Below are 26,312 nucleotides of genomic sequence, written 5' to 3' on the forward strand. Positions count from 1 at the left end.
CTGCAAATGCCATTATTTTATCTTGTTAATGCATGGCTTTTTAAAGAAATCAACCATCTCTACTTTTCTAGTACATAGGACTCTCAAGGCAGTTCAGAAGGTTGTCAAGCATTTAAGCTAATATAAACACAAAGCCTAAAATCATTTTGTCTGACAGATGTGATGACAATTACAACAAAGATAACCATTTGGCCAATTGCTACACTTCTGTCCTCAGGTTCTAGGACAGAGAAAAGATTTTACCCCTTGTCTGGCCCAGGAATCTAGGCCAGTGCCGTGGAAACCATTGTAATGCTATTCCCACCATTTATTCAGTCTGTCCAATGAGAACCAGAGGCTGGAATATTCCTCAGGCTTCCCTTAGAACAGTCACTGTGTTGATCCACATCTCTCTCTCTTCCTTTTCTTCCTATGGGTATGTAAACCAGATTTGTTCGTCAGAAAATGATGCATAGCTTCTTTTAGGAACTTCTTGGCTATCCTTTCTCTTAAGATGATTGCTCAGACATCCTAAAAAATAGCCTTTTCTTCTAAAAGCTTTTAGGGGCTCCAGACATTGAACTTCTGGAACACCCAGAAAATCTGAAGAATTTTGATTCCTTGGAGTTAGAAAAAAAAAATTCTATATGTGTGCTAGTTCTGGAGCATGAACTCAGAGCCTGGGCACTATCTCTTCACTTTTTCACTCACGCTGGTGCTCTACCACTTGAACCATAGCTCCACTTCTGGAAATTTTGGTTGGTAGTTGGAGATAAGAGTATCACAGACTTTTCTGCTCAGATTTGCTTTGAACTGTGATTCTCAGATCTCAGCTTTCTAAATAACAGATTTCGGGGTGAGCCACCAGTGCCTGCCTAGCTGGGGTGTGTGTGTGTGTGTGTGTGTGTGTGTGTGTGTGTGTGTGTGTGTGTGTGTGTTTTAAACCTCTTTCTCAGCAGGCCTTTATCCATTTATCTCTAGCCTTCATTGTCAATGAGGATTTGGCTTCAGCGTTTCAACAGTAGGCTTTCTGGAGACTTAAGAAAGCCTGGGCTTGTTTCTAGGTCAGCTAAGGTATGTTGTAGAAGCACATGGCTCGGGAATGGGGAGGGCTCAGGAGAGAGGCAGGGAGGTTGGAAAAAAATATGTTTTTACTGTTCTTTGTTATCAAAGATTTCTAAACTTTTCTTTCTCTATCCAAGGTGCCAGCGACCCTTGCAAAGATGGCACCTGTGGGGATGCTTCCTGCATTAGTCTGAATACCACGCATTTCTGCCTATGTATAGAGGGATATTATTATGACAGTGGCAGTTGCACAAGAGGTGAGTTACAAGGGCTGACGTAGCAGAGCCCCACAGCTCATACCTAAAGTGGCCTTTAGAGAAAACTTGAGAGGATGGTGAAGAGACTCTGGAATGTGAGAAGCAGAAGAAAATGTAGCCACAGGCCAGCCATATGAGGCAAAGGCTGCTATTACCCTTGCCCAGGACAAACCCAGTGGGAAAGGAGGTGGACAAAGGCAGAACTGCAGACTGGGCTGAAAGTCTGGGGGTAGATGAGGTCCTTTCCTCCCAGGCTTCAGGGGAGGGGTGACAGAAACTGTCAAAGACCACGTGGCCATAAAAGCTGTCTGTACTGTACTACTGACTCATGGAACATGTGTGGACTGGGAGCTTGGCTTTCCTTTCTTTCTTTTCTTTCTTTTTTGTGGGTCATAGGGCTTGGACTAAGCCTAGGCACTGTCCCCGAGCTCTTCAGCTCAAGCTACTGCTCTACCCCTGGGCCTGGGTGCTGTCCCTGAGCTCTTCAGCTCATGGCTACCCGCCCTACCCTTGAGCCAAGCCACATTTCTCATTTTCTAGAGGTAAAATGGAGATAAAAGTCTCAGGTCCTTTTGTGCCCAGGCTGGTTTTGAATCTTGATCTTCAGATCTCAGCCTCATGAGTAGCTAGGATTACATGTGTGAGCCACTGTGCCTGCCTGAGAGTTTGGCTATTCTTTCTTTTTAAATTTTTTTCTGAGACTTGAGCTCAGGGGCTTGTGTTCTTGCTTAACTTTTTTTTCAGTCTTGGGACTTGAACTCAGGCCCTGGGCACTATCCTTGAGTTTTTTCACTGAAGGCTAGCATGCTACCACTTTGAGCCACAGCACCACTTCTGGCTTTTGAGTAGTTAATTGGAGATAATCATGAACTGGCATTGAACCATGATCCTCAGATCTCACCCTCTTGAGTAGCTAGAATTACAAGCATGGGCCTCTGGTGCCTGGCTATTAGCTTGGCTTTTTTTTTTTTTTTTGCCAGTCCTGGGCTTGAGCTCAGGGCCTCAGCACTGTTCTTGGACTTTCTCAAGCCTAGAGCTCTACCACTTGAGCCTCAGCATCATTTCTGGCTTTTTTCTATGTATATGGTACCTAGGAATCGAACCCAGGTCTTCATGCATGCTAGGCAAGCACTCTACCACTAGGCCAAATTCCCGGACATAGCTTGGCTTTTTTATTCATGGCTGGCATTCTACCACTTGTGCTACAGCATTTCTGCTTCTAAATTTTTGGTGGTTAATTGGAGAAAAGAGTCTTACAGACTTTTCTGCCTGAACTGGCTTCCAATTGTGATCCTCAGATATCAGCCTCCTGAGGTAAGATGACAGGCTGAGCCGCTAGCACCTGCCTAATACTGGGAAACAGTCTATGTTTTAAATGAAAATGATTTCCATGAGCTAGTACAGAAATGTTCTGCTTGACTTTCAGGAAAGACGTTTCCTGGAGACATTACAGTACAAATAGATAAAACATCTAACTTGAATGATGAAAATTCTCCGGATTATCAACAGTTACATGCTACTGTACTGGAATTTGTAAGTATAGCCCCATCTTGCTTTCTCTAGGCGTGTGTTGGTTTTCCTCTGGAGCTGGAGAGTGTGGGGTCTTAGGGTGGGCACACCAACTCAGTTGTATCAGTGGCTCATGAAGTAAAAGGCTCCCCTCCCTCCACTTTGCCCATGCACAGGGCTTCCCCATGTTTCTATCTAGAGCAGAGCTCTTGGCATAGCAGAGGCCCTAGGATTCTTACTTCAACCATCCCACACCTACTGTTGTATAAACCATTAGCATAGTTTTAAATGAATAAGAAACACAACACTAGGAGTTTGGCCCCAGTGGTAGTGTCCTTGCCTAGTATGCACAAAGACCCAGGTTCCATTCCTCAGAACCATATACATTAGAAAAAGTCAGAAGTGGTGCTGTGGGTCAAGTGGTAGAGCTCTAGCCTTGAGATAGCTCAAGGAAAGTGCTCGGGTTCTGAGTTCAAGCAATAGGACTGCAGAAAGAAGAGAGGGGGGAGGGAGGGAGGGAGGGAGAAAGGAAGGAAGGAAGGAAGGAAGGAAGGAAGGAAGGAAGGAAGGAAACACTATTGTAAACTAAATTATTTCAGGGGATGCAGCTCAGTGGGGATGTAGAGCCCTGGCTTAGGGTTCACAGGGCCCTGGGTTCAACTTCTCCCATAAGGGTGGAGCTCGATGTTAGAGTGCCTGCTTAGCACGCACAAGCTTTGAGATGAATCTCAAGCACTGCAATAAGTAAATAAATAAGCAAATAAATAAATAAAATAGCTGGGCCCTGGAGGCTCATGCTTATAATTAACTACTTAAATAAGTAAAATATTTCTCCAACATGGAAGAGTGCTGATGACTCAGGTGGCTCATGTCCGTAGACTTAGCCATGCAGGAGACTGAGATCTAAGGACTACAATTCGAAGCCAGCCCAAGCAAGAAAGTCTGGGAGCCTTCATCTCCAATTAACCACCAAAAAGCCAGAATTGGAGCTATGGCTCAAGTAGTAAAACACTAGCCTTGAATAAAAAAGCTCAGGGACAGTGCTCAGGCCCTGAGTTCATATTTCAGTACCAGCAGAATAGTACTAAAAAATAATTTGTTGCCATGAACCAGATATATTTATATAAACAAACTTAGAAATTTATGTTCAAAATCTAGAAGATAATCATGTTTTTTCCACATTTTTATTATATCTACTCTTTTCCACAGTTTAAAGGTGTACTGCGTGATGCTGATTACAAACAGACTGTAATCAATAAAGTAAGGTAAGTCTGGTCGGGACTGCTGGGTGCTTTGGAAATCAGGGTGTTTGCTTCTCTTCCAGTCTTCCTTTGAGTTGCCCCATGTGACAAGGAGGCTCTCTCGTGACAAGGCTCATGTCAAAAACAGGTGGTTAGAGTGGGCATTGCAGAGGGGACTGTGTATGCCAGCCCCACTAAGGTGTCACTGTGTGGCCAGGATGGGTGGGGTGTGGCCTGGAGAAGACAAGAGGCTAATGGTTGCAAAGCAACTTGTGCATTATGGTCCAGAGCATCAGAGTATTCAGCGAGTAAGAACAAGTGAATTCTCAGGGAGAGGGAAAGTGGGAGAAAATCATGGAAAGAAATAACAATGTTCAAGAAGTAACTACTCACTGCCTCATGAATGTAACCCCAGTTAAAAAAACAAACAAAAACAAAAACAGAGCCAGGCGTGGTAGCTCATGCCTGTAATTCTAGCTACTCAGAAGACTGAGATCTGAGGATCAAGGCTCAAAGCCAGCTGGGGCATAAAAGGACCTGAGAAGTGGGGCTTGGCTCAAGGGTAGGATGGTAGCCTTGAGCTGAAGAGCTTAGGGACAACACCCAGGCCCAGGGGTAGGGCAGTAGCCTTAAGCTGAAGAGCTCAGGGACAGTGCCCAGGCCAATTCAAGCCCCATGACCTATCAAAAAAAAAAAATAAGTGAATTATTTTGAAGTTAGCAATTCCATCTCAGCCTTTTGTGAAGCAGATTAATACACAACTTTCAGGCCCAAAATGTACAAAGATGAATAGAGCTGGGGGACCGGGAGTTTGGCCTAGGGGTTAAAGTGCTTGCCTAGCATGCATGAAGACCTGGGTTCGATTCCCCGGTGCCACATACATAGAAAAAAGCCGGAAGTGGTGCTGAGGCTCAAGTGGTAGAGCTCTAGCCTTGAGAAAGTCCAAGGACAGTGCTCAGGCCCTGAGCTCAAGCCCAGGACTGGCAAAAACAAACAAAAAAAAGATGAATAGAGCTGGACAGAAAAGCAGCACGTGGAATGTGTACATTTTCAGGTCTATTGTTGTATTTATTCCTAAAGGTTGTGTCAAATCCTTTGTGGGTCAGGATAAGGCATAAGAATATACAATTGGCCTTCTGTATCGATGGGTTTCACATCAGATAATTCAACTGCTCAGAGAAAATACTTCACAGCTAAGACCTATTCTTACAGGTGTGATGACTCACACCTGTAATACAAGCTACTCAGGAAACAAAGACTGGGAGAATCATGGTTCTTTAATGGCCCAAGCCAAAATTTAGTGAGAACCCCTCCCCATCTCAATCAAGCTGGTTGTGGTGGTATGCTCCTGCAACCTCAGCTATATGGAAGACTGTAGAGAGGAGGACCCTGGTTCAAGGCTAACCACAGGTCAGAATATGAGATCCTATCTAAAAGGAAAAAAAAAAAAAGGCTGAGGTTGTATCTCAAGAAATGAGAGAGAGGGGCCTGGAGATTGGCTTAATGGTAGAGTGTTTGCCTAGCATGCACGAAGACCCAGGTTCGATTCCTCGGTACCACATACATAGAAAAAAGCCGGAAGTGGTGCTGAGGCTCAAGTGGTAGAGCTCTAGCCTTGAGAAAGTCCAAGGACAGTGCTCAGGCCCTGAGCTCAAGCCCAGGACTGGCAAAAAAAAAAAAAAAAAAAAAAAAAAAAGAGAAAGAAAGAAAAACTAATATCCTAATTGTCCTGCTGAAAGTGGCAGCTGTTACGTCAGATATTCCTTCACGTGCTTCTGGTTAATTCTAAGCTCCTATATCTAACAAAGATTATCCTCAACTTCCCCCAAAATGAGTACCCACAATTTTGCTAAGGCCAAAACTCAACAGGGCATTGTTGATTCCCGCCCCCGCCCCCCCTCCCCACAGACGTCCTCTCAGTACACATGAAAGTGAAAAACACATACTGAAAGATGAATATCTTTCAGCTCTCGGCCTCCATATCTGGACCCCTGTTACAGGTCAGGACTTGTGTGTCAGGACGAGGGCTGAGAGATCTGAAGTCCTGTTCAGCTCATCAAGTGACAGGTTCTTCTCCTTTCCAGCACAAGCACTCCGTCAGCAAGATCCCTAGTGCGTGCTGCTGACCCCGTGCACGTTTCTGTAGTCAACATTCTTTCATATAATACAAAGCAAACTGAGACTGATGTGTCCAACTTAATTAAAGCGGCAGTAGAAAATGATGCAAGATTTAAAGACTATAGTGGTAAGTATAATTTGGGTAAATAACTTGATCCAACGGTCTACCTGACTCTTTGTAAGCCTTTACATTATAGGTCAGAAGGAACAGGACTACATTATCAGAACTGATGGCTGTCTTTGGATGTCCAATCTCTTCCTTCCTTTCCTCTCTCACTTGCCTTCTGTTCCATTCTAGCCATGTCCCATGTCAACATATTGAAGCATTTAGCATGTTCCTGGAAAGTACAAACCAGACACATCACCTCTGGGCAAGGAAATAGGAGGAGATGAGAAATCAGAGGGCTCACACCAACCTACAGCTTTCCAGACAGTTGTAGAAAATCTCACCCTCCTCAGGCTGACACTCCAGCCACAGTGTAGCTGCAACCACTCACATTTATACTGTATTAGGGACCATACCAAAACTTAGCAGCCTAACATCAATATTTCCTTATTGTGATTTCAGTGGGTCAGATTTTGACATGGCTCAAGTTGGAAAAGGCCAGGCTTGACTGATCTCCACAGTATGTGGTTAAACACACACACACATACATGTACACGTACATACACATACATACATGTACACACACACGCACATAGTTGGGGTCTGGCCTCTCTCAGATGGCTTAGCCAGATGGCTCGATCTGGGCTCTACACAGTGTCTCCTCCTCCAGCAGGCTAAAGACTTTCAAGAGCAGCAAAAAGATAGACTTGAATGTGCAGGGCTCCTCCAGCCTGTTCTATCACTTGCATTACTCTCCTAAGCAGCCAGCCTAGTTGGTGTGAGGAAGTCCTGCACCACGGGCCCTGCCAAAGGGCATCGGCCCAGAAATGTATGAATGAGATGATGTTATTTCCCCAGACATCATCAGAAGCTTTTCACCTTAGTATAATTTTCCAGCAAAAGGCACTGGAGATGCATACATGCACACATACATGTATACACATACACATGTGTATGCACACACAAGCACACACATCCACATTTTTCTCACTTTTCATTTGAGCCCTTTTTTCTTCTTTCCTGGAGCTTTTTGATGGTGTTATTTAGAGTTTTGTTTGTGGCACACTAAGGCTCACTGGGGCTTGACCTTCTCTGCTATATTTTAAAGAGTCCATCTTTGAAAATGGAGTCCTCTTTCTACACTTTGGTTTCTCCTCTAAGAGTTCCTCCTCTCTCAGGTTTTCAATTCCCTGGCCCTCCCCCGAGATTTCTTACAACTCAGGTTTGCATTCTTGAAGTTAGAGCTTCTCACCTTCTTGAACTATTTTCATCCTCCAGAGTTTCACAGTGGAATTAACACCTATTCATTCCTGACAGGTTCAGTATTTGCTCTCTCTGTGCCCTCTCAGGATGTCCTTTTGTCCTTGCCTGCTAAGGGCCTGTCACTTCTAAAGGAGCAGACAGAACTCCTGGCACCCCCCTCCTTCCACCATCTCTCCCACCCCCCTCTTATCATACACTCTGCTTTTGATTAGCTCAGACTTTGAGCACATGTGAGGAAGCAGAGTCTTCATCAGCTGGCTAGTCAGGTAGTTGCCAGCCAAGAACAACTTGTACATTCCTCGAGATATTAACAAGAAAACTGGACACTGGTGGTTCATAACCGTAATCCTAACTACTCAGGAGACTGAGATCTGAAGATCATGGTTCAAAGCCAGTCTGGGCAGGAAATTTCATGAGAATTTTTATTTCCAGTTAGCCAACAAAAAGCTTGGAGTGAAGCTGACTTGAGTGGTAGAGTACCAGTCTTAAGTGAAAAACCTAAGAGACCCACCCGGGCCCCTGAGTTGAAGTCTCAGTAGTCCCCTCCCCTCAAAATGGACAATATTGATAGTCCCTCCATGAATGCTCGGTGTTGCTCCTGTGAGTAATTGCTATGGCTGCTGGAAACCATTTGATGCATGCTCTGAATATTACTTTTTGGTCAATGCCTCTCAACATCTCCTTCTGATCTGAGACTCAGCATGTGCCACAAAAACACAAACCAGCCAAGCGCGGTGGCTCACACCTGTAATCCTACTACACAGGAGGCTAGAGGATCAGGGTTCAAAGCCAGCCAGGCACTAAAGTCTGTGAGACTCTCATCTCCACTTAACCACCAGAAAACCAGAAGTGGTGCTGTGGCTCAAGGGGTAAGGTGGTGGCCTTGAGCTGAAGAGCTTAGGGACAATGCCCAGGCCCAGAGTTCAAAGCTCACAACCAACAAACAAAACCACACAAACCACCCTGATATGGAGATCACAGACTCAAAGCTCGGAGGATAGCACCTTTCCTGCTGTCCAGCCTCAGTGGCAAAATATATTTTTCCTTCCTTCCTTTCTTATTTTCTTTCTCTCCTTTCTCTTTCTCTCTTATTCTTTCTCTCTCTCCCTTCTTCCCTGCCTCCTTTCCTTCTTTCCTCTCATCCTTCTTTCTTTCTTTCCTTCCTTTTTTTTCTTGTGCCAATACTAGACTTCAGCTCAGAACCCTAAGCTCTGACTTAGATTTTTCACTTAAGACTAGCACCCTACCACTTGAGCCACTCCTCTACTTCTGGTTATTTACTAATTAATTGATGTTAATAGTCCCTCTGAATGTTCTGCCCAAGCTGGCTTTGAATCTCAGTCCTGAGAGCTCAGCCTCCTGTGAAGCTAGAATGACGAGCCTGAACCACCAGCACTTGAGCGGCTAGTCTATTGTCTTGCTGAATGTATTTTTTACTTATTTGTGCCTCTCACAGGCCAGGACCGATGTGGATATTATGGTTGTGAAAGTGATAGTAATGGCTGCAATGATTTTTTAAACTGTAAATGCAAATCTGGGCTGCAAAGACCTAGCCCACAGTATCCTTGTTCTGGTAAGTGTTTTAAATGTTCTTTGCAACTCATTCCCTCAACTTTTTTGCATTTGCAAAATATAGACCTTACTGCTTGTACTTGGGGTACATTTCCAAGACTGAGTGGTATGAACTTTGGCTTTAGATGCCCGTACCAGGGCGGGATCTGGGCTAGGAGATGACTTATGTGCATCTTTGTAGGGAGTATGTCTTGTGTGGAGGTAATGGACATCTAATGATACTTAGAAAAAAGCAATGTGGAGGGGCCGGGAGTTTGGCCTAGTGGTTAAAGTGCTTGCCTAGCATGCATGAAGACCCGGGTTCAATTCCTCGGTACCACATACTAGAAAAAAGCCGGAAGTGGTGCTGAGGCTCAAGTGGTAGAGTTCTAGCCTTGAGAAAGTCCAAGGACAGTGCTCAGGCCCTGAGCTCAAGCCCACGACTGGCAAAAAAAAAAAAAAAAAAGAAAAAAGCAATGTGGAAAAACCCTGCACTCTGCACTTTGGGGTTAAACAGATTGAGCAGAAAAAGCTAAAGGATAGTCCCCAGTACTCAGTTCAAGGTCTAGTACCAGCACACACACACACACACACACACACACACACACACACACACACACACACACACACACACACACAGATTGTTTTTGAAAGTTCCTCAGAAATCATTCTGCCTTGAAGCTCTAGGTCTAAATTGTGCCTCATGCGATGCTAAGGACAAACGGCAATGTGTAAGCGATGGCAGTGGGACCCTCCAGTGTGTATGTCTGCCAGGCTACAAAAACACCGATGGGAAGTGCGAAGAGTAAGAGAAATCACCCTGTTTTTATCTTACTATAGCTGGAGCTGGGCTGCAACTTACAAGCAACTCACAGGGTAGAGCCAGGAAGCTGTGAGCTGGCAGAGACGGCAGGTGGGGAGAGTGCCTTCCTCTTCTTCCCCAGTGGTTTCTGAGCATTCTCTATGTTCAGGAACTACATGAGGGAAGCAAGCAATCACACATTGTGGGAAACGGATTAGCTGTGCAATTTCAGCGGAGGAAATGGAAGCTCCATTCGGATGCTATGTGGTGCAGATGGGAAGAACAAGTGGCAGGACCATCACCCTCGAGAGGGTCTTGATGCCTCCTGGGATCTTTGTCACCTGGGTGGCTGAGTCATCCTGGAGGAGCAAAAGACCTCCTAGGACTGGCTAGAAGGTGTTTTCTTAGAAAAAAAAAATGGAGCATAAGGAAAGCAAGAGAGAGAAGGAGCTGGGGAGGATAAAAGAAAAGGAGTAGAAAAGGAGAAAGTGGGAAGGAGAGTGCAGCACAGTCTTTCATGTATTTTCTCATTCTTTGCTCTCTTGCAGGTGTCCATTTGGGTACAGTGGCAATAACTGTGAAGACCGTGAGTACAGATGCTGTGCTATTATGAATAAGGCCCTGGTGGCTCAGGCCTGCAACCCCAGCTACTCAGCAGGCTGAGATCTGAGGATCAGGGTTTGATACTAGCTCAGGCAGAAAAATCCACACACCTCATATCTCCAATTAATCACCAAAAAAGTTGGAGGTAGAGCTGTGGCCCTAAGCAAAAAGGCTCAGGGACAGCACACAGGCCCTGAGTTCAAGTCCCAGGACTTACACAAAATAAAATAAGTTGCTAAACATCTGGAGAATGGAACATGGACCCCAGTTAATATCTGGGTTGGTCTGGTTTCCTTCATCAGAAAAATTTGTCTGTAACTTGTCTTCTGGGCCTGGCATTTTACACTCTCCTTAGGTTCTGGGTGCTAGCTCTGCATTGGAAATCACAGAACTCATGCTCAGGGTGGCCTCGAGCCTCGGGGCCCATTTCAATCCAGAGAAGAACATCCTAAATCATGATTACAATAGCCTACATCCGTTAAAATATGGATGCTCTGCTACTAGAGAGGACAAAAGATCCATGTATTCAAAAAATGGTTGTTGTGGGAGAGCAGGACAGGAAAGCAGATATTAGTTCCAAAATCTTCTTGCCTTCATTATTTACTGGTTTAGATGTAGTCTCGCAAATTCAATTGCTTCATCCTATAGCCATCTCTCAGCCAGTCTGGGACAATGCAAACTTTAAACTGCTTTGTGATTTAGACAGTGCATTCAACAGAGCTCAGTGGTCTGAAGTTCGGGACCCGTGGCCACCAGCTTTGTAGCAGCACGGATGGTGCTGGCATCAGGTTGGAGGGCTTGGTTGCTAGGGCAGATAGGTGACGTCATTCCTTCCTTACATCTCCTTTGGGCTCTCAGTTTCCACATGAATAAAATGATAGACTTGGAACCTGTGGCCTTTCATCTCCTTTGAGACTTCACCAGGAGTGATCCCGTGAGCCCGGGATGCAGGAGGGGCTTTTGTGGCAGAGATGTGGCAGAGAGAGAGGAGTAGGGTGTGAGCAGAGGGCTTCATTGTATGTTTTTAAAAGTGCATTGGTTGGCTTGGTTTGACTGACATTCATTTCAGTATGTAATCTGTGTAACACTAGGAATGCGCCCTTTCGCTGCTTTTTCATGCGAGCTTTTGGAACCTGTGAGCGTGTACACTCACAGATGAGCATGTACACTCACAGATGAGCGTGTACACTCGCAGATGAGCGTGTTCACTCACAGATGAGTGTGTTCACTCACAGATGAGCATGTACACTCGCAGATGAGCGTGTTCACTCACAGATGAGCGCGTACACTCGCAGATGAGCGTGTACACTCGCAGATGAGCGTGTACACTCGCAGATGAGCTCATGGCCACCAGTCAAGGTGCAGGAGCAGAGTGGGTGTAAGGGACCTCCAGGCTCCTTCCCCTCCGAGGCTGCCACAACCTCAGCTCCAGTCTTATCCCTGTGCTTGTGGATAGGCGAGGCGTGGAGCACAGGTAAGGCAGGGAGATAACAAGGGGAGAGTGGGGCTCAGATGTAGTCCCAGCTCCCACGAAGCCCAGGGTCGGTGACTGGGCTGCCACAGCTGATGAGCACCTACCCAGCCCGGCCCTGCGGGATCAAAGAGCACAGCGTGAGCAGAGTCACCCGTGGAGTGGCCGGGAGTCCACGGACCTGTGTGGTGGACAGGTGGAGGTCGGCTGGAGGGAGTCTAATCCGTTCGTCTCCTTTCAGAATTTCAGCTGATCCTCACCATCGTGGGCACCATTGCTGGCTTCCTCATCCTCTCCTTGGTGATTGCCCTCATCGTCTCAGCAAGGTAAGAGGACGGGGTGCCACCCCCGTAGCACACAATGCTTGCTTGCTTTCTCTCCCCCCCCCTCTTTATTTATTTATTTCTTTTTTCTTTCTTTTTGTGGGTCATGGGGCTTGAACTCTGGGCCCGGCATTGTCCCTGGGATCTTCAGTTCAAGGCTACCACCCTACCCCTAGAGCCACAGCACCACTTCCCATTTTCTAGTGATTAATTGGAGATAAGAGTCCCAGGGTCTTTAGTGCCGGGGCTGGCTTTGAATCTCGATCCTCAGATCTCTGCCTCCTGAGTAGCTAGGATTACAAGTGTGAGCCACCACTCCCGGCTTAGACACTAACTGGTTTTCTCCTGTGGACAAGGGAGGGGACTTGCGGGAGAAGATCTCTACTACCCTGACTCGTCTCTTTGTCATACCTTCATTTTCCTCTGAATGTCTAAGTATATGTGATCCTGGAAGTAGAACAGAATCTAATAATCACTGTAAAGGTGGTGCCAGTGGCTCTCACCTGCAATCCTAGCTACTCAGATGGCTGAGGTCTGAAGTTTGTGGCTAGAACGTGTGTGAGGCTCTTATTCTCTAATTAACCACCCAAAAGCTGGAAGTGGAGGTATGGCTCAAGTAGTAGGGTGTTAGCCTTGAGGAAAAACAAACAAAACAAAAACAAAAACAACGTGAGGGACATTACCCAGGCTGCCTGAGTTCAAGCCTCAGTACTGGTACCCCTCCCCCCCAACATGTACACACACAAAAGAGAGGAACTGTTTGTTTTGAAAAATAGCATTTATGTCAAGGAGCCTTCTGCCAATGTCACATCCTAATTCTTGTCCTAATTGCTTTCAGATCAAAGAACAAACACAAAAAAGTAGAAGAACAGCACTTGGTCAACAACGACTTTCAGAGCCTGCGTCTGCAGCACACTGGCTTCAGCAACGCGGGGGCAGAAGGGAACATATTCCCCAAAGTCAGAACCTCGGCCACCAGAGACGGCCCCTCACAGAACCCCTACATCAGCCAGAGGAAAATCCCGCGCCCCGACTACTAAGTGAGCCCCTCTGTTTGGCTTTGCGAAGTGAAGTGCTTAGGACAGAAATGGCACACACACACACACGCACACACACACGCACACATGTGCACACACGCGCGCACATACATACACACACGCGCGCGCACACACACACGATGTTTGTCTACATCCATCCATCACTAGCCCAAAGTTTTTTTTGTTGGTACTAGAATGGGAACTCAGGCCTCACACTCAGTACTCAAATGAAAATGCAAAAAAGTATAAAACAAATGAACAAAAAACTCAAAACCAAACAACAAAAAACCGTCCCTAAGGAAGAATAGGGAGAACGCTGAAGAAGACAAAAATAATGTTGAGAACTCACAGATCTAAATTATCTCATGTGTGCCTGTTGGGAGTGATTTTTCTGAGACCTATCTCTGTTAATCTCTCTGTCTAGAATGGGGAAAAAATGTGGATGCCTCCATCTCCCCAGCCATCTCCACCATGATTTTGAGATACAGGACAGTGATCAGCATGAAGCCCTGGCCTCTGGTATTTCCCTTGGTCAGCACCCATTGATCCCTCTAAATGCTGACGAGAAGCACAGCTTGTTAAAGTGCCTATGAAATTAAATGTGCATATGTGCTATCAGCACTTGTAAGATAATTGATTTTCTCCAATCTGTCCCCAGTACTAAGACGGTGGCTGGGTTTTCTTCTTTTCCTGATGGCAACACAATCATTTCCAGTGTGGAGGACAGTCGCAGCATTCCTCAAGCCTAGCAGATGGCTGCTCTATAGAGGCACAACTACAGAGATGGATGCGTGGCCCGATCCTTCTGGGAGCCTGGCACACCAGCCCTGCAGGGGGGGAATGAAGGCATGACATTTCTTAGGGTCCAATCCTTTCAAGGATTTAGCCATCCATGAATCGCCAGGAGTTTGTGATAGGGTTTCACCTCAAGAATGGGAAAGAAGTCTTCAACCTTTTCAAGAGGATTTACTGAGACTGTAAGAACTTTTGGATGTTAATGAGAAGGTTCAGACTAGAAATATTCTCCAGGAGTATGACATGGAGTTTGTGAAATCCTAGTGGGCCTGAGAGGCAGAGAGAGAAGAGCCTGATCTGGGCCAGCAGGGATTGCTGTGGTGGGAAAGTGAGTAAGGTACCAGGCTAGAGACTCTCCTGGGAGCAGATGGGCCCACCTGAGTGCTGTTCTGCACAGACACAGAGCCTGGGAACTAGGTAAGGGCCAGAAGCTATCAGCAATCAGTATGAACCCCCCTGACATCACAGCCTTTGTGTGGCTCAGGGTCAGAGCTGTGTCCACAAGTCCAGATACCCAGCCTCGTGACACAAATTCCATCCATGCTTCACCCAGGCCCCATTCTGCTCTGGTGACACAGGCTAGCTATAACCACCAACACACACAAGCACATCTACACACTAATGGGGCAACCACATCCAGCAAGTTGTTTTTGTTGTTGTTAATAGTATCCTATATTTATATCTGATATTTGGTCCTCTTGTAAGGTATTTTTATCTGCTATTGTTATTTGTTCGTGATTGTCAATTGTGGAAGAAAATGCAATAAAAGTCTTTGATAGGGGTTGTCCTTTGTTGAGGGCGTTGGTAATACACCGTCAGTTTCATTTTAAATAGCAAATGAGGCGTGCCGCACTGGAATGACTGAATGGACTGTCCTCATTAGGGGAAACACCAGGATAATACTGTAATATGTTGTAGATACAGCCCACTCCCGCTCTATGACCAAGCAGCCTAAGCAGGCTAAGTAGGCTGAGCCTACTCCCAGGCGGCCCCTGGTGGGCTCAAGCTAATCAGTGGATTCCTGTCCATTGTTTCCACAAAGTGGTTGACTTAGGCACGAGTTCCTGGAGATGAGGATACAACGGCTCATCACCGACACAGAGGCTCAGAATCGAGAGCCCCAACCTTCCAGTTATCTAGGTTACAGAATTAGGTCTAGGGGATTTCCAGCTAAGTCACTACATAATTGGCTAATGTTTTGCAAGCTAGTCTTATCACAATCTTATTGTAAAGAATGTTAACAATGCCATCTTTGGGCAACATCTGGAGCTCTGGGGCTTGTCAAGGCACCTGGTGACTGGCTGTTGCTGAGGCGGTTTGGGGGAAAACATAATTGAGACACTAAAGTTCCAGGAACTTTAGTCTGTATCTTTGGTAACAGGCCCTCCTGTAAAATGGAGCCTGAGTTCAAAATGGCTTCATCGTGGTTAAGGCTCCATATGGCTTAAGTGGTAGAGGTCTAGTCTTGAGAAAGCCCAAGGGCAGTGCTCAGGCCCTGAGTTCAAGCTCCAGGACTGGCAGAAAGAAAAAGAAAGAGAGAAAGAAGAAAGAAAGAAAGAAAGAAAGAAAGAAAGAAAGAAAGAAAGAAAGAAAGAAAGAAAGAAAGAAAGAGAGAGAGAGAAAGAGAGAGAGAAAAAGAGAGAAAGAGAGAAAGAGAGAGAAAGGAAAGGGCAGAACCAGAAGAACCACAGAGAGATGGAGCTTCATCTTGATTGAACTGTACCAGATGCCTCTGAATCTCTTTTGCCGTCAGGCCGGTTTGAGTATCTGCCTGTTGTTTGTTGCTGAAAGCATCCTCACTGATACTGCATGTGTTTACTCTTGTGTTCTCAAAGGCAAATGGAATAAAACAAAAGTGGAATAAAACACACTTTTAGGAGCTGAAGTTGTTAATGCAGAAGTAACTTTATAATGGATTTGTGGGGGGGGGGGGAGGCGATGCTGGCATTAAAGCCAGGACAATTGCCTAGGCTGGAGAAGTGCTCTACCACTGAGCTACACCCTTGGTCACAGACATAACTAAACCGGCCAACCTGTGCAACTTGCCGTCACAGACTATCTCCTTCCTATTTGGAGGTGGGTTAGGATTTGGGCCTAGCAGTAGGCTGTGAAGCCGTTTTCTAACAAGCGCCCCCTGCTGTCCCTCTGACCCACAGCTTGCCTGTCGCTTCTCAAAGACCCTGAACTACACAAACCCTGGGCTTCCTGAACCATTACTCTTCAGAGGCATTCATTGCTCTCCTTTGAATAAGAATAATGTTCCAAACCTGTATGTATAAAATATTGGTGAGAATGCCTTCTGTGTTCACAGTTGTTTAGGTTCTTATATTCATCCTTCGCATCTCCCCCTTTGCTTTTGCAAAGGTTTTCTAACATTGTTTGGCAATTTTGTAGGATAGGCAGAGTGAACTTTCTAAGAAGCAGATCAGATTCCTGACATTCCCTTGCAGGAGCCTGGAGAGACTAGAGCTCATACTATTGGCTGGACTCCAGTGGCCTGTCTCTTCTGGACACACACACACACACACACCCCACACCTGCTGTTCCCCCGACACATCTCTACCTTCAACATATGATGTCCTTCCATCCGAATGCCCCTTCCCTTCAAATGTCTAATGTCTCAGCCTGTTTGGATGGCTGTTGACTGAGGAGCTTGTAAAAAACAACAAAAAACAATTTCTCAGCTGTGAAGATCGGAAGATTTGGTGCTGAAAGATTTGGTGTTTGCTGGAGGCCTATTTCCCCACTACATGACTTTCGTGATCTCACAGGTAGGGAAAGGGTCTCTCTGGGCCTCTTCTATGTGGGCGCTAATCTCATTCATAAGGGCTCCATCCTTATGACCTAATCACCTCCCAAAGGTCCTCCCTCTTTTTTGGGTTGGGGGACAGAGTTTCAGTATAGAGCCCAGGTTGGGCCTGAACTCACTATGTAGCCACAGGTGGGCCTTGAACTGGTAATCTTCCTGTTTCTGCTTCCAAATACTGGGATGATAGGTGTGTACCACCACAACTGACAGTGGCAGTGGCAGACAAGCCCCATTTTCTAGGACCTTCATCTTTAACACATAAATCGAGGAGCTATAATTTGGATCTTGTGGTCTCACATGTTTGTTAAAGGTTTGATTGCCAGCTAGGGACAGTTGTAGGGAGGTACTTGAATCTTCAGGAGGTGGGGCCTGGCAGAAGGAAGTGAGGTCACTGGGGGTGGGCTCTTGGAAGGGATATTAGGATCCTAGCCCTCCTCTGTTCTTTGCTTCCTGGCTGCCATAAGATGCTCCCATGATTTACTCCATAGGTCAAGCACAGAAGAGCCACATTCTCATGGACTGAAACTTCTGAAATTGTGAGTGAGAATAAAGTTTTCCTCTTAAGTTGATTTATTTCTGCTATTTGTTTTGGTAATTTGGGTGGAGAACCAAACATTTAGGCCACGGCATCTAATAAATACCTCCACCTGATTAACCAGCAAAGCCATGTTCTCCTCTGCCAGCTTTTCCCATCCTCCCCTTCTCTCATGTCCCCAGCTGGGCCTGGGAATGTCCAGGAAAGAGGTTGTGTACTGGTGACTCTGCTCCCTTCTTGCCAACACCATGTCTGCAGTAGAATGAACATATAAGCCAGGCATGCATGCCTGTAATCGTAGTTACTCAGGATGCTGAGATCTGAGGAGCAAGGTTCAAAGCCAGTCACGACAGAAAAGTTCATAAGTCTCTTATGTCCAATTAACCAGCAAAAGTCCAGGAATGGGGCTGTGGCTCAAGTGCTAGAGCACTAGTCCTGAGGGAGGAAGCTAAGGGAAAGAGCCCAGGCTCCTGAGTGCCACCGTGCTCACAAAAAGAAACCAGGATACCAGAGTAGAAGACTAGACTCCTCCAGCTCAGGCCTGAGCACTGTGGACACGATCCTGACTGTGGCGATGGTTTTATCTCCAGATTGTCTTCTTTATACATGTAGCATATTGTGTGTCCATGCAACCGCAACCAAGCCCTGTTCTTGACGTTGGGACTGGAGTAGCATTTAGGGGCCTCTCTGATCTTGGGGGAGACATCCTTCTGGCACACCCCTAAGGCAGGATTGAGAGAGGGCAGGCCCAGATCATTCTGCTGGAACTACCATTGAGCTACAAAGCCCACCCAAATAAAGGTGATTTCTCCTTCCTCCCAGTACTTACGCGTTCCAGGCCTGGATACTGTCCCTTAGCTTTTTTTACTCATTGTTGGCACTCTACCACTTGAGTCACAACTACACATATGGCTTTTTTTGACGGGGGGTTAATGGGAAATAAGAATCTCACAGACCTTCCTGTACAGGCTTGCTTTAAATCTCAATCCTCAGATCTCTGCCTCCTGAGGCTAGTATTATTCGGGTGAGCCATTAGCGTCCAGTGATTTGTTCTTGTTTTGTTTTATTGACATACTGTCTGGCTGTGTATTTCTGGCCAATCTTGAGTTCACAATTTCTGATTCAGCCTCTTGACAGCTGGGATTGCAGGTATGTGCCACCATGCCTGGTGTAAAACCACTGCGTTAGACCAGGGGCTTGGCCCCTCACAGCCAAGACCAAGCTCACACCAGTTTCTATGCTTCCCTTGAGAATCTAGAAGTCAAATCTGTTATGGATGAGAAGCACTGGTGAGTCACACCTCTAATCCTAGCTACTCAGGAGGCTGAGATCTGAGGATGGAGTTTTGAAGGCAGATAAGAGTCTTCACCGCAAGAAAAGCCAGAAATGGAGCTGTGGCTCAAGTTGGGGAGTGCTAGCCTTGAGCACAAAAGCTCAGGCTCTGAGTTCAAGCCCCAGAATTGAGAAAGGGCTGGGGAGAGCCCTAGTGGATTCCAAGCTCCCCCAAAGAGAAACTGATTAATTATCCGGGTGTGTCAACACCAAAGCCACCTGAGACTGTAAATCTTGGAGGCAGTTTTAACACCCTCATCCTCCGATCCCTCCATTAGCATCCTTTCCTTTTTTGTAGCTGGGCAAATTCAGTGATCACCAGGTGGCGCTGTCTCCTATGGCTTGTAGAAAACTGTGGGACACTTTTTTTCCCCCCAGGGTAGGGTGGGGTGGGGTGGGGTGTGAGGTGCCAGGTACCAGTCCTAGGGCTTGAACTAAGAGCCTCGGTACTTGCATCCCTGAGCTTTTGTGCTAAAGACGAGCACACTTTGCCACTTGAACCACACCTCCACTTTTGGTATTTAGTTGGAGATAAGTCGCACAAATTTTCCTGCCTAGTCTGGCTTTGAATCTTGATTCTCAGATCTCAGTGTCCTGAGTAGCTAGGATTATAGGAATCTGACTAGACCCATTCTTTAAAAAAACAAACAAAACCCAAAACAAAAATCAACCCCAAGCTGTGATAAATGGCTTTTAATGTAACAGTTCTAAACAATTTCACCCTTGGATTCTACAATTCTTGCTCTGGTGCCAGGGGAGCACAAATAAAACTCAGCTCAGTGCTGGCGAAATAGTTAATCATTCTTACCTGCATATACATTGTCCTTTTGTCACTTACGCCACACTTGTAAACATGGCTTTTTGCTGGCTATTTTGGAGATGGAGTGTTTTCCCTGTCGTAGTACTGGGGCTTGAACTCAGGGCATCAAGTACTTACTTGGCTCTTTCTTTCTTTCTTTCTTTCTTTCCTTCCTTCCTTCCTTCCTTCCTTCCTTCCTTCCTTCCTTCCTTTCTTCCTTTCTTTTGCCAGTCATGGGGCTTGAACTCAGGGCCTGAGCACTGTCCTTGGACTTTTCTCAAGGCTAGAGCTCTACCACTTGAGCCACAGCACCACTTCCAGCTTTTTTTCTATGCATGTGGTACTGAGGAATTGAACCTAGGCCTTTGTGCATGCTAGGCAAACCCTCTATCACTAGGCCAAACTCCCAGCCCACATTGTCCTTTTTACTAGTTTTAGAACTATGTGTTTTCATGTAATGGAATTTCAGATGGAACCAGGGCCTGGCACATGTTGGGCACAGCGTTTGTATACTCAGCCTCTGTAACTGCATGAAATGCTAGTGTCTTGTCGCATGAGACTTGGTACAATTGTTCAGATAATCAACATTTTATTTAGTGGCCATTTTATAAAACAAACTCATTGTCATGGAAACAAAATGAAACAGAAGCAGCTAGTGGAGTGGGTCATGTGGCAGAGTGGCAGAGTACCTGCCTAGCCTGCGTGAGGTCCTGAGTTCAAGCCCCCAAATCATCGTGATAAGAAACAAAAGGTTATCATGAGCAGGAGGCTTCTGTCTGCCATCAGCTTTCATGAAGGCTGTAAGGTGTGGCAGGGATTTCTCCCCCCAAGCACTGAGATTTCTGAGTCCTCCCCTTGGACGAAGCTGGGGAGCGCAGGATCCTGCAGGGGAGAATGGGGTGTCCTCAGACCTCAGGGCTGAGATATGGATTTTTGGTTCAAAGACAGAATCCTGGGACAAACCATCAAAGGCCTCATCTCTCCTGCCCGGATGGGATTGTCTTCTGAGGTTGTGTGGTCCCTGGGGGCAGAGGTGGGGAGGCCATTGCTTGCAGAGGGGAGGGCCCGGCCTAAACCCTGCAGCATCCCTCTGCTCATGGTAGATGCTCAGTTAGAGCTTCTGCCTGGCACAGATGAACCCCTTTCCTCATCATGCTAATGAGCCTGGCAGCACAAGGACTTAAAACTCAAGGGCTCACAATTTCTAGCATGAGCTTCAGCACTTGGGCCAGACCTCCAGCATAGGTACTGTGAGCCAGGCAGCTCCAGAGTTGCCTGTGTGTCAGTGAGTGACAGTTCCCCCCTCCCCACTCCCCTGCCATGCTGGTGTTTGGACCCAGGGCCTTGCACTTACTAAGTAGGCATTCAACTACTTTGAATCACTTGCAGCACTTTTTGCTTGCTTGCTTGCTTACTTGCTTATTTATTTATTTATTTAATTTATTTATTTATTTATTTATTTATTTATTTATTTTGTGGGTCGTGGGGCTTGAACTCGGCCTGGGCACTGTCCCTGAGCTCTTCAGCTCAAGGCTAATGCCCCACCCTTGAGCCAAGCCCCATTTCTTGTTTCTAGAGGTTAATTGGAGATAAGAGTCTCAGGTCCTTTAGTGCCTGGGGTGGCTTTGAACCTTGATCCTCAGATCTCAGCCTCTTGAGTAGGTAGGATTACAGGCGTGAGCCACTGACCCTGGCTGCGTTCTACCATCTGAGTCTCAGCTCTACTTTTTGGTGATTAATTAGAGATGAGTCTCATAGACCCTTATGTGGTGGATGGCTTTGAACCTCAATCCTTGCCTCTTGAGTAGCATTATAGGCATGAACCCCCAGCACCCCATCACACCTGCCATTTTTTTAAGGATGTTTAACTTGTTCTTTGATTCTCAAGAGAAGTGAAAAAGAATCCTGAAAGTGTGAATTCAAATAGACATTTGGACAGTGGACCCCATCTGACTATTATAAGCAAGCAGTGTCTGTTTTTGATCAGACATGTTTCTGATGACTGCCTCCCTGGCAGATGCAGGCTCCTTCCTGTGACGTTGTTGGTCTCAGTCCAGTACTGGGTCAGGATGGGAATTCTGGGGACAGCTGACCAGGCTCTGTCCTCTCTTCCTTCGTGACTCAGTACTTATTTCTGAGGACTGGATATACGCACCTGTACTTCCCCGTGTCCCCCACTGTGGGGCGCTGTGATAGAATTACCACAGATGGCCCTGCTGATAGTAGAAAAGCTGGCAGGGATTTGTAGATGGCAGAATAAGTGGCTAAACCCAAACCAGCCTGACAAAGAAACGGGCGTTGGGGCTACACAAGAACAAGAAAGTAGGCCAAAAGAATGAAGAAATAAGGACGGAACATTAAACCTTTTCATCACATCCTTATAAGAAACAGAAAGGAGATTCATCAGTCAGAAAGCCTTCAAGGACACCAATTCTCCCTAGGCCAAGTTCAGTAAGGAGGAAGAAGGCCAAGATGGGTTGAACTGCTATCTTCCCCATGGCGCGCCTCTCTCTCTCTCTCTCTCTCTCTCTCTCTCTCTCTCTCTCTCTCTCTCTCTTCTCTTCTCTTCTCTTCTCTTCCCTTCCCTTCCCTTCCCTTCCCTTCCCTTCCCTTCCCTTCCCTTCCCTTCTCTTCTCTTTTCTCTTCTCTTCTCTTCTCTTCTAATATACTTTTGCATTATCTTTACTTATCTTGCATCTTACACGTTTTCTCTTGCCAGACACAAGAACTGAAGTTGTTTAACGACCCTAAACTTTCTGGTAACATATTGGTTCACTAGCCAGGACGTTAGGGTTTCAGAGTCCTTTTCTGACTTGGACTCACTGAATAGCTTACACTGTCATCAGCAGGTATGTCCAACCTCAGCTCGTCCCTTGCAAGACTCATGGCCTTTGTAAACTTCCTGTCAGCCGGGGCTCTGGAAGGCTTCACAAGGGAGGCAACACTGGAGCTGGGTAAGGAAAGATAAGTAAGGGTTTACCAGTCAGACTGAGTCTGGTGGCTCATGCCTATAATCCTAATTACTCTGGAGGCTGAAATCTGAGAATCACAGTTCAAAGCTAGCCTAGGCAGAGAAGACTACGAGTCTCTTATTTCCAGTTAACCATCAGAGAGTTGCCCCCTCCGCCCTGGATTCCTGGGCTACTGCTTTTTCCGTTGTACCGGGTGTTCTGAGCATCTGTAATTAGTAAGGCATTCTTTAAGCCCGTCTTCCTGTGTGTGGGCCTCTCAGGTGCTCTGGGGACAGCCATGAGTCTAGTTGTCTCAAGTTAGTGCTTGTGAACATCCTGCCTCAGGACTTGCTTGGCTCCACCTTCCGCTGTGTTTGGAAAACATCTCTTTCTTTAGGTCTGAGACGGGGACTGAAACTTAGTCTTTGAAACTTTTGCCCACTGACTGGTACTCTACCAACTAAGCATGCCTCCAGCCCCATCTCTTTTCTTTTTTTCGCTATGTAGCTCAGCTAGCCTCGCTCTCATGATCCATCTGGGATTAGAAGTGTTGGGATTACAGGCTTGTATCTCCACACCAGATTTGAAAAACCAGTGGTGACTTATTTGGGGATATCCAGAAATCTCCCCATCATTTCCTAATTTTTTTTTTTTTTTGGCTACTACTCTTGAGAGGCACTCAAGGTAGGCCCTCAGTGATGACTTAACTGTGGTTTAGTAATGAATGCTGTCAGCCCCGTGGAACAAAAGTTTACCTTGCTTCCGAGTCCCACCACTTTGAAGATTAGTGGTAGTAACAGGTCAGCCCTAAGAAATCATCAGAGTTCACATTCCATTTTCGGAAATACAAGGTAGATTTTCTGAACACCTACTGTGTGCTAGGTAGTTTTAAATTCATCTGCCAATTTCACCTCACTTATTTTCTGAAAAAAAAAATCACAAGTAGAGAAATGCCATTGTACTTTAGAAATTATGACAATATGTCCTCAAACCCACTCCTATGATTTTAAGACAGAAATTCCTTCCCAACTAAAGCAGAGAACAATGGATCCTGGAGTCAGGAGATGTGGCGCTTGCTTTATTACCACTTCTCTGAATCATGTCTGTGTGTGGATGTTGAGCTGTATGAACTAGACATGTCTGGAGTTTGGGCAGTGGCACCCATCTTTTGGGCCTCTCTGAGAGTGGTGATTCAGCTCTGTTTGTCTTTTATGAGGATCTTGGGAACTCTGCACCTGGAGTTATTACAGGAGACATTGGCTGGATGCAGTGGCAAATGTCAGCCATCCCTACCTACATAGAAGGCTGAGACTGGGGGGATCGTGGTTCCAGGAAAAGTTGGGTGTAAACGTGAGATGCCATCTCAGTCAGCAGCTTGACGCAGCAGTGAGGTGCTGTGCACCTGTCTTCCTAACAACGTGGGAAGCACAGATAGACAGACCATGGTCCAGGCTGGACATACATATAAGACTGTACTTGAAAAATAGCAAGATATGGGGCCGGGAGTTTGGCCTAGTGGTTAAAGTGCTTGCCTAGCATGCATGAAGACCCGGGTTCGATTCCTCGGTACCACATACATAGAAAAAAGCTGGAAGTGGTGCTGAGGCTCAAGTGGTAGAGCTCTAGCCTTGAGAAAGTCCAAGGACAGTGCTCAGGCCCTGAGCTCAAGCCCAGGACTGGCAAAAAAAAGAAAGAAAAATAGCAAGATATAAAAAATCTCGGGGTGTAGCTCAAGAGGTAGAGTGCCTGCCTAGCAATCACAGGGCCTTGAGATCAACCCCATTAGCTTCCAAACCAGGGAGAGTCTGCTGTCTGCCATGCTTCACTGAACACCTCTCATGAGATAAACTTTGCACTTTTTAATCTCCTTACTTGGTTTTTAATTGACTCATGAAATTATACATGTTTATGGGATACCATGAATGTTTGGATACATACATCCATTGTATGGAGATAAACTCTTTTTTATTTCTCATATTTTTCTTGTCTGTTGTGGGATTTGACCTCAGGCCCGGGCACTGTACCTGAGCTTTTCTACTTAAGGCTAGTGCACTTCCGTTTTGAGCCATAGTGCCACTTCTGGTTTTCTGGTGGTTAATTGGAGGTAAGAGTCTCATGGACTTTCTTATCTAGGCTGGCTTTGAGTTGCTATCCTCAGCTCTCAGCCTCCTGAGTAGCTAGCATTGCAGACGTGAACCCCTAGCACCCAGAAGATAGACTTTTTTTTTTTTTTTTTTTTTGCCAGTCCTGGGGCTTGAGCTCAGGGCCTGAACACTGTCCTTGGGCTTTTTCCTCAAGGCTTGCACTCTGCCACTTGAGCCACAGCACCATTTCTGGCTTTTGCTGTGTATGTGGTACGGAGGAATTGAACCCCGGTCTTCATGCATGCTAGGCAAGCACTCTACCACTAGGCCAAACTCCCAGCTTACTTTTTTTTTTTTTTAACAGATAAATGTTTTTTTTTGTTTTGTTTTGTTTTGTTTTCCACCAGTCCTAGGCCTTGAGCTCAGAGCATGAGCACTGTCCTTGGGCTTTCTCAAGGCTAGAGCTCTACCACTTGAGCCACAGCACCATTTCTGGCTTTTTTCTATGTATGTGGTACCAAGGAATCGAACCTGGGTCCTCGTGCATGCTAGGCAAGCACTCTACCACTAGGCAAAACTCCTGGCCCAGATAAATGTTTTTAAAACTTACTTTTGGTAGTACTAAGGCTTAAACTGAAGATCTGATGCTTCTAAATAAACCCTCTACTATTTGAGCCATGGTCTCCATTGTGCAGAAATAATCTTTAATGCTGGCATGCAGACTTGTGATAGTTATTTTGACATCCTTGAAGCTTGAACTCAGAGCCTTAGCTTTTTTTTTATCCAGGCTAGTTCTCTCCTATTTGAGCTGTACTTTCACTTCTGACTTTTTGGTAGTTAATTGGACTTTTTTGCCTAATTTCAAACTGCAGTCCTCAGAACTGAAGATTATAGGCCCAAGCCATTGGTGATTTGTGACATCCTTTGGAGTGTCTAAGGCTGAGTGTAGTTTCTAGGAGGCTAAATGTGATGGTGAACCTGAGAAGAAGCTCTGGTGGTTACTGCATGCTTCGTATTTAGTTGTTTCTGGAATATCGAAGCGGGCAATGACAGATCTCCATCAACACTGGGAAAAAATCATCAAAGACCCCAAGGTTCCATGGACCAAAGCTGTGCTGCTATTGGTGGTGTTCGCCCTGGGGAGAGATGAGAGACTGAGTGTCTCCCCTGCAAACAGGCTCTGCCACCTTCTACCTAGGGTGTGTTCAAGGCTCCAGGCCTCCTCTAGGGCAGTGGTTTTTCCTGCAGAATGGTTTCTAGTGGGTAGATCAGCTTGTAGACACCAGAGCAGCTGCCTGGCACTGAACACTTTTGAGTCCCCATTTAGTGATTGTAGAGCCAGCTCTGGCAGGGACAGAGCGGTCGCCACCCCTAGCAGCCGGCTGAGGTCTAGAGAACAGGCGGTTGCATCACTGCTTGCCTAGCTGATGACTTGAGGATCAGACGTCAGTTCTTCTGCATCTGATCCTTCCATGGAAATGAAATGGCTCTACTGATGCTTAAGAGGATGAGATCTGAGGACTGTGGTTCAAAGCCAACCCAGGCAAGAAAGTCCGGGCAAGAGACTAATATCTCTAATTAACCACACACTGTGACGAGAGATGTGGTTCAAGTGCTAGCTAGCCTTGAACAATAAAAAGCTCAGGACAGCACTTAGGCTCTGAGTTCAAGCCTCAGCACAA

The 26,312-nt window shown here is 46.1% G+C and overlaps 1 protein-coding gene across 1 annotated transcript; it reads left to right on the top strand.

Moving 5' to 3' along the window:
* The first annotated feature begins 330 nt into the window (after positions 1 to 330).
* Positions 331 to 14,903, top strand: Muc13 (mucin 13, cell surface associated). The gene is made up of 11 exons (XM_090330713.1): positions 331 to 415; positions 1,182 to 1,301; positions 2,728 to 2,834; positions 4,020 to 4,075; positions 6,142 to 6,296; positions 8,995 to 9,111; positions 9,777 to 9,894; positions 10,440 to 10,477; positions 12,207 to 12,291; positions 13,127 to 13,328; positions 13,750 to 14,903. Exons 1-10 carry the CDS (start codon positions 412 to 414, stop codon positions 13,326 to 13,328), a joined length of 1,002 nt encoding a protein of 333 aa, XP_090186839.1. The 5' UTR covers positions 331 to 411; the 3' UTR covers positions 13,750 to 14,903.
* Positions 14,904 to 26,312: the final 11,409 nt, after the last annotated feature.

This window comes from Megascapheus bottae, chromosome 1 (assembly GCF_031878675.1).
Source record: "Megascapheus bottae isolate mThoBot1 chromosome 1, mThoBot2.hap1, whole genome shotgun sequence".
NCBI classification, from domain to species: Eukaryota; Metazoa; Chordata; class Mammalia; order Rodentia; family Geomyidae; genus Megascapheus; species Megascapheus bottae.

What these genes read in the sequence shown, in the direction of transcription:
- Muc13 (XM_090330713.1), top strand. An exon ending in CAGTGGCAGTTGCACAAGAG is followed by an intron (nt 1,302 to 2,727) that starts GTGAGTTACAAG and finishes CTTGACTTTCAG; the next exon opens with GAAAGACGTTTCCTGGAGAC. An exon ending in GCCCTCATCGTCTCAGCAAG is followed by an intron (nt 12,292 to 13,126) that starts GTAAGAGGACGG and finishes AATTGCTTTCAG; the next exon opens with ATCAAAGAACAAACACAAAA.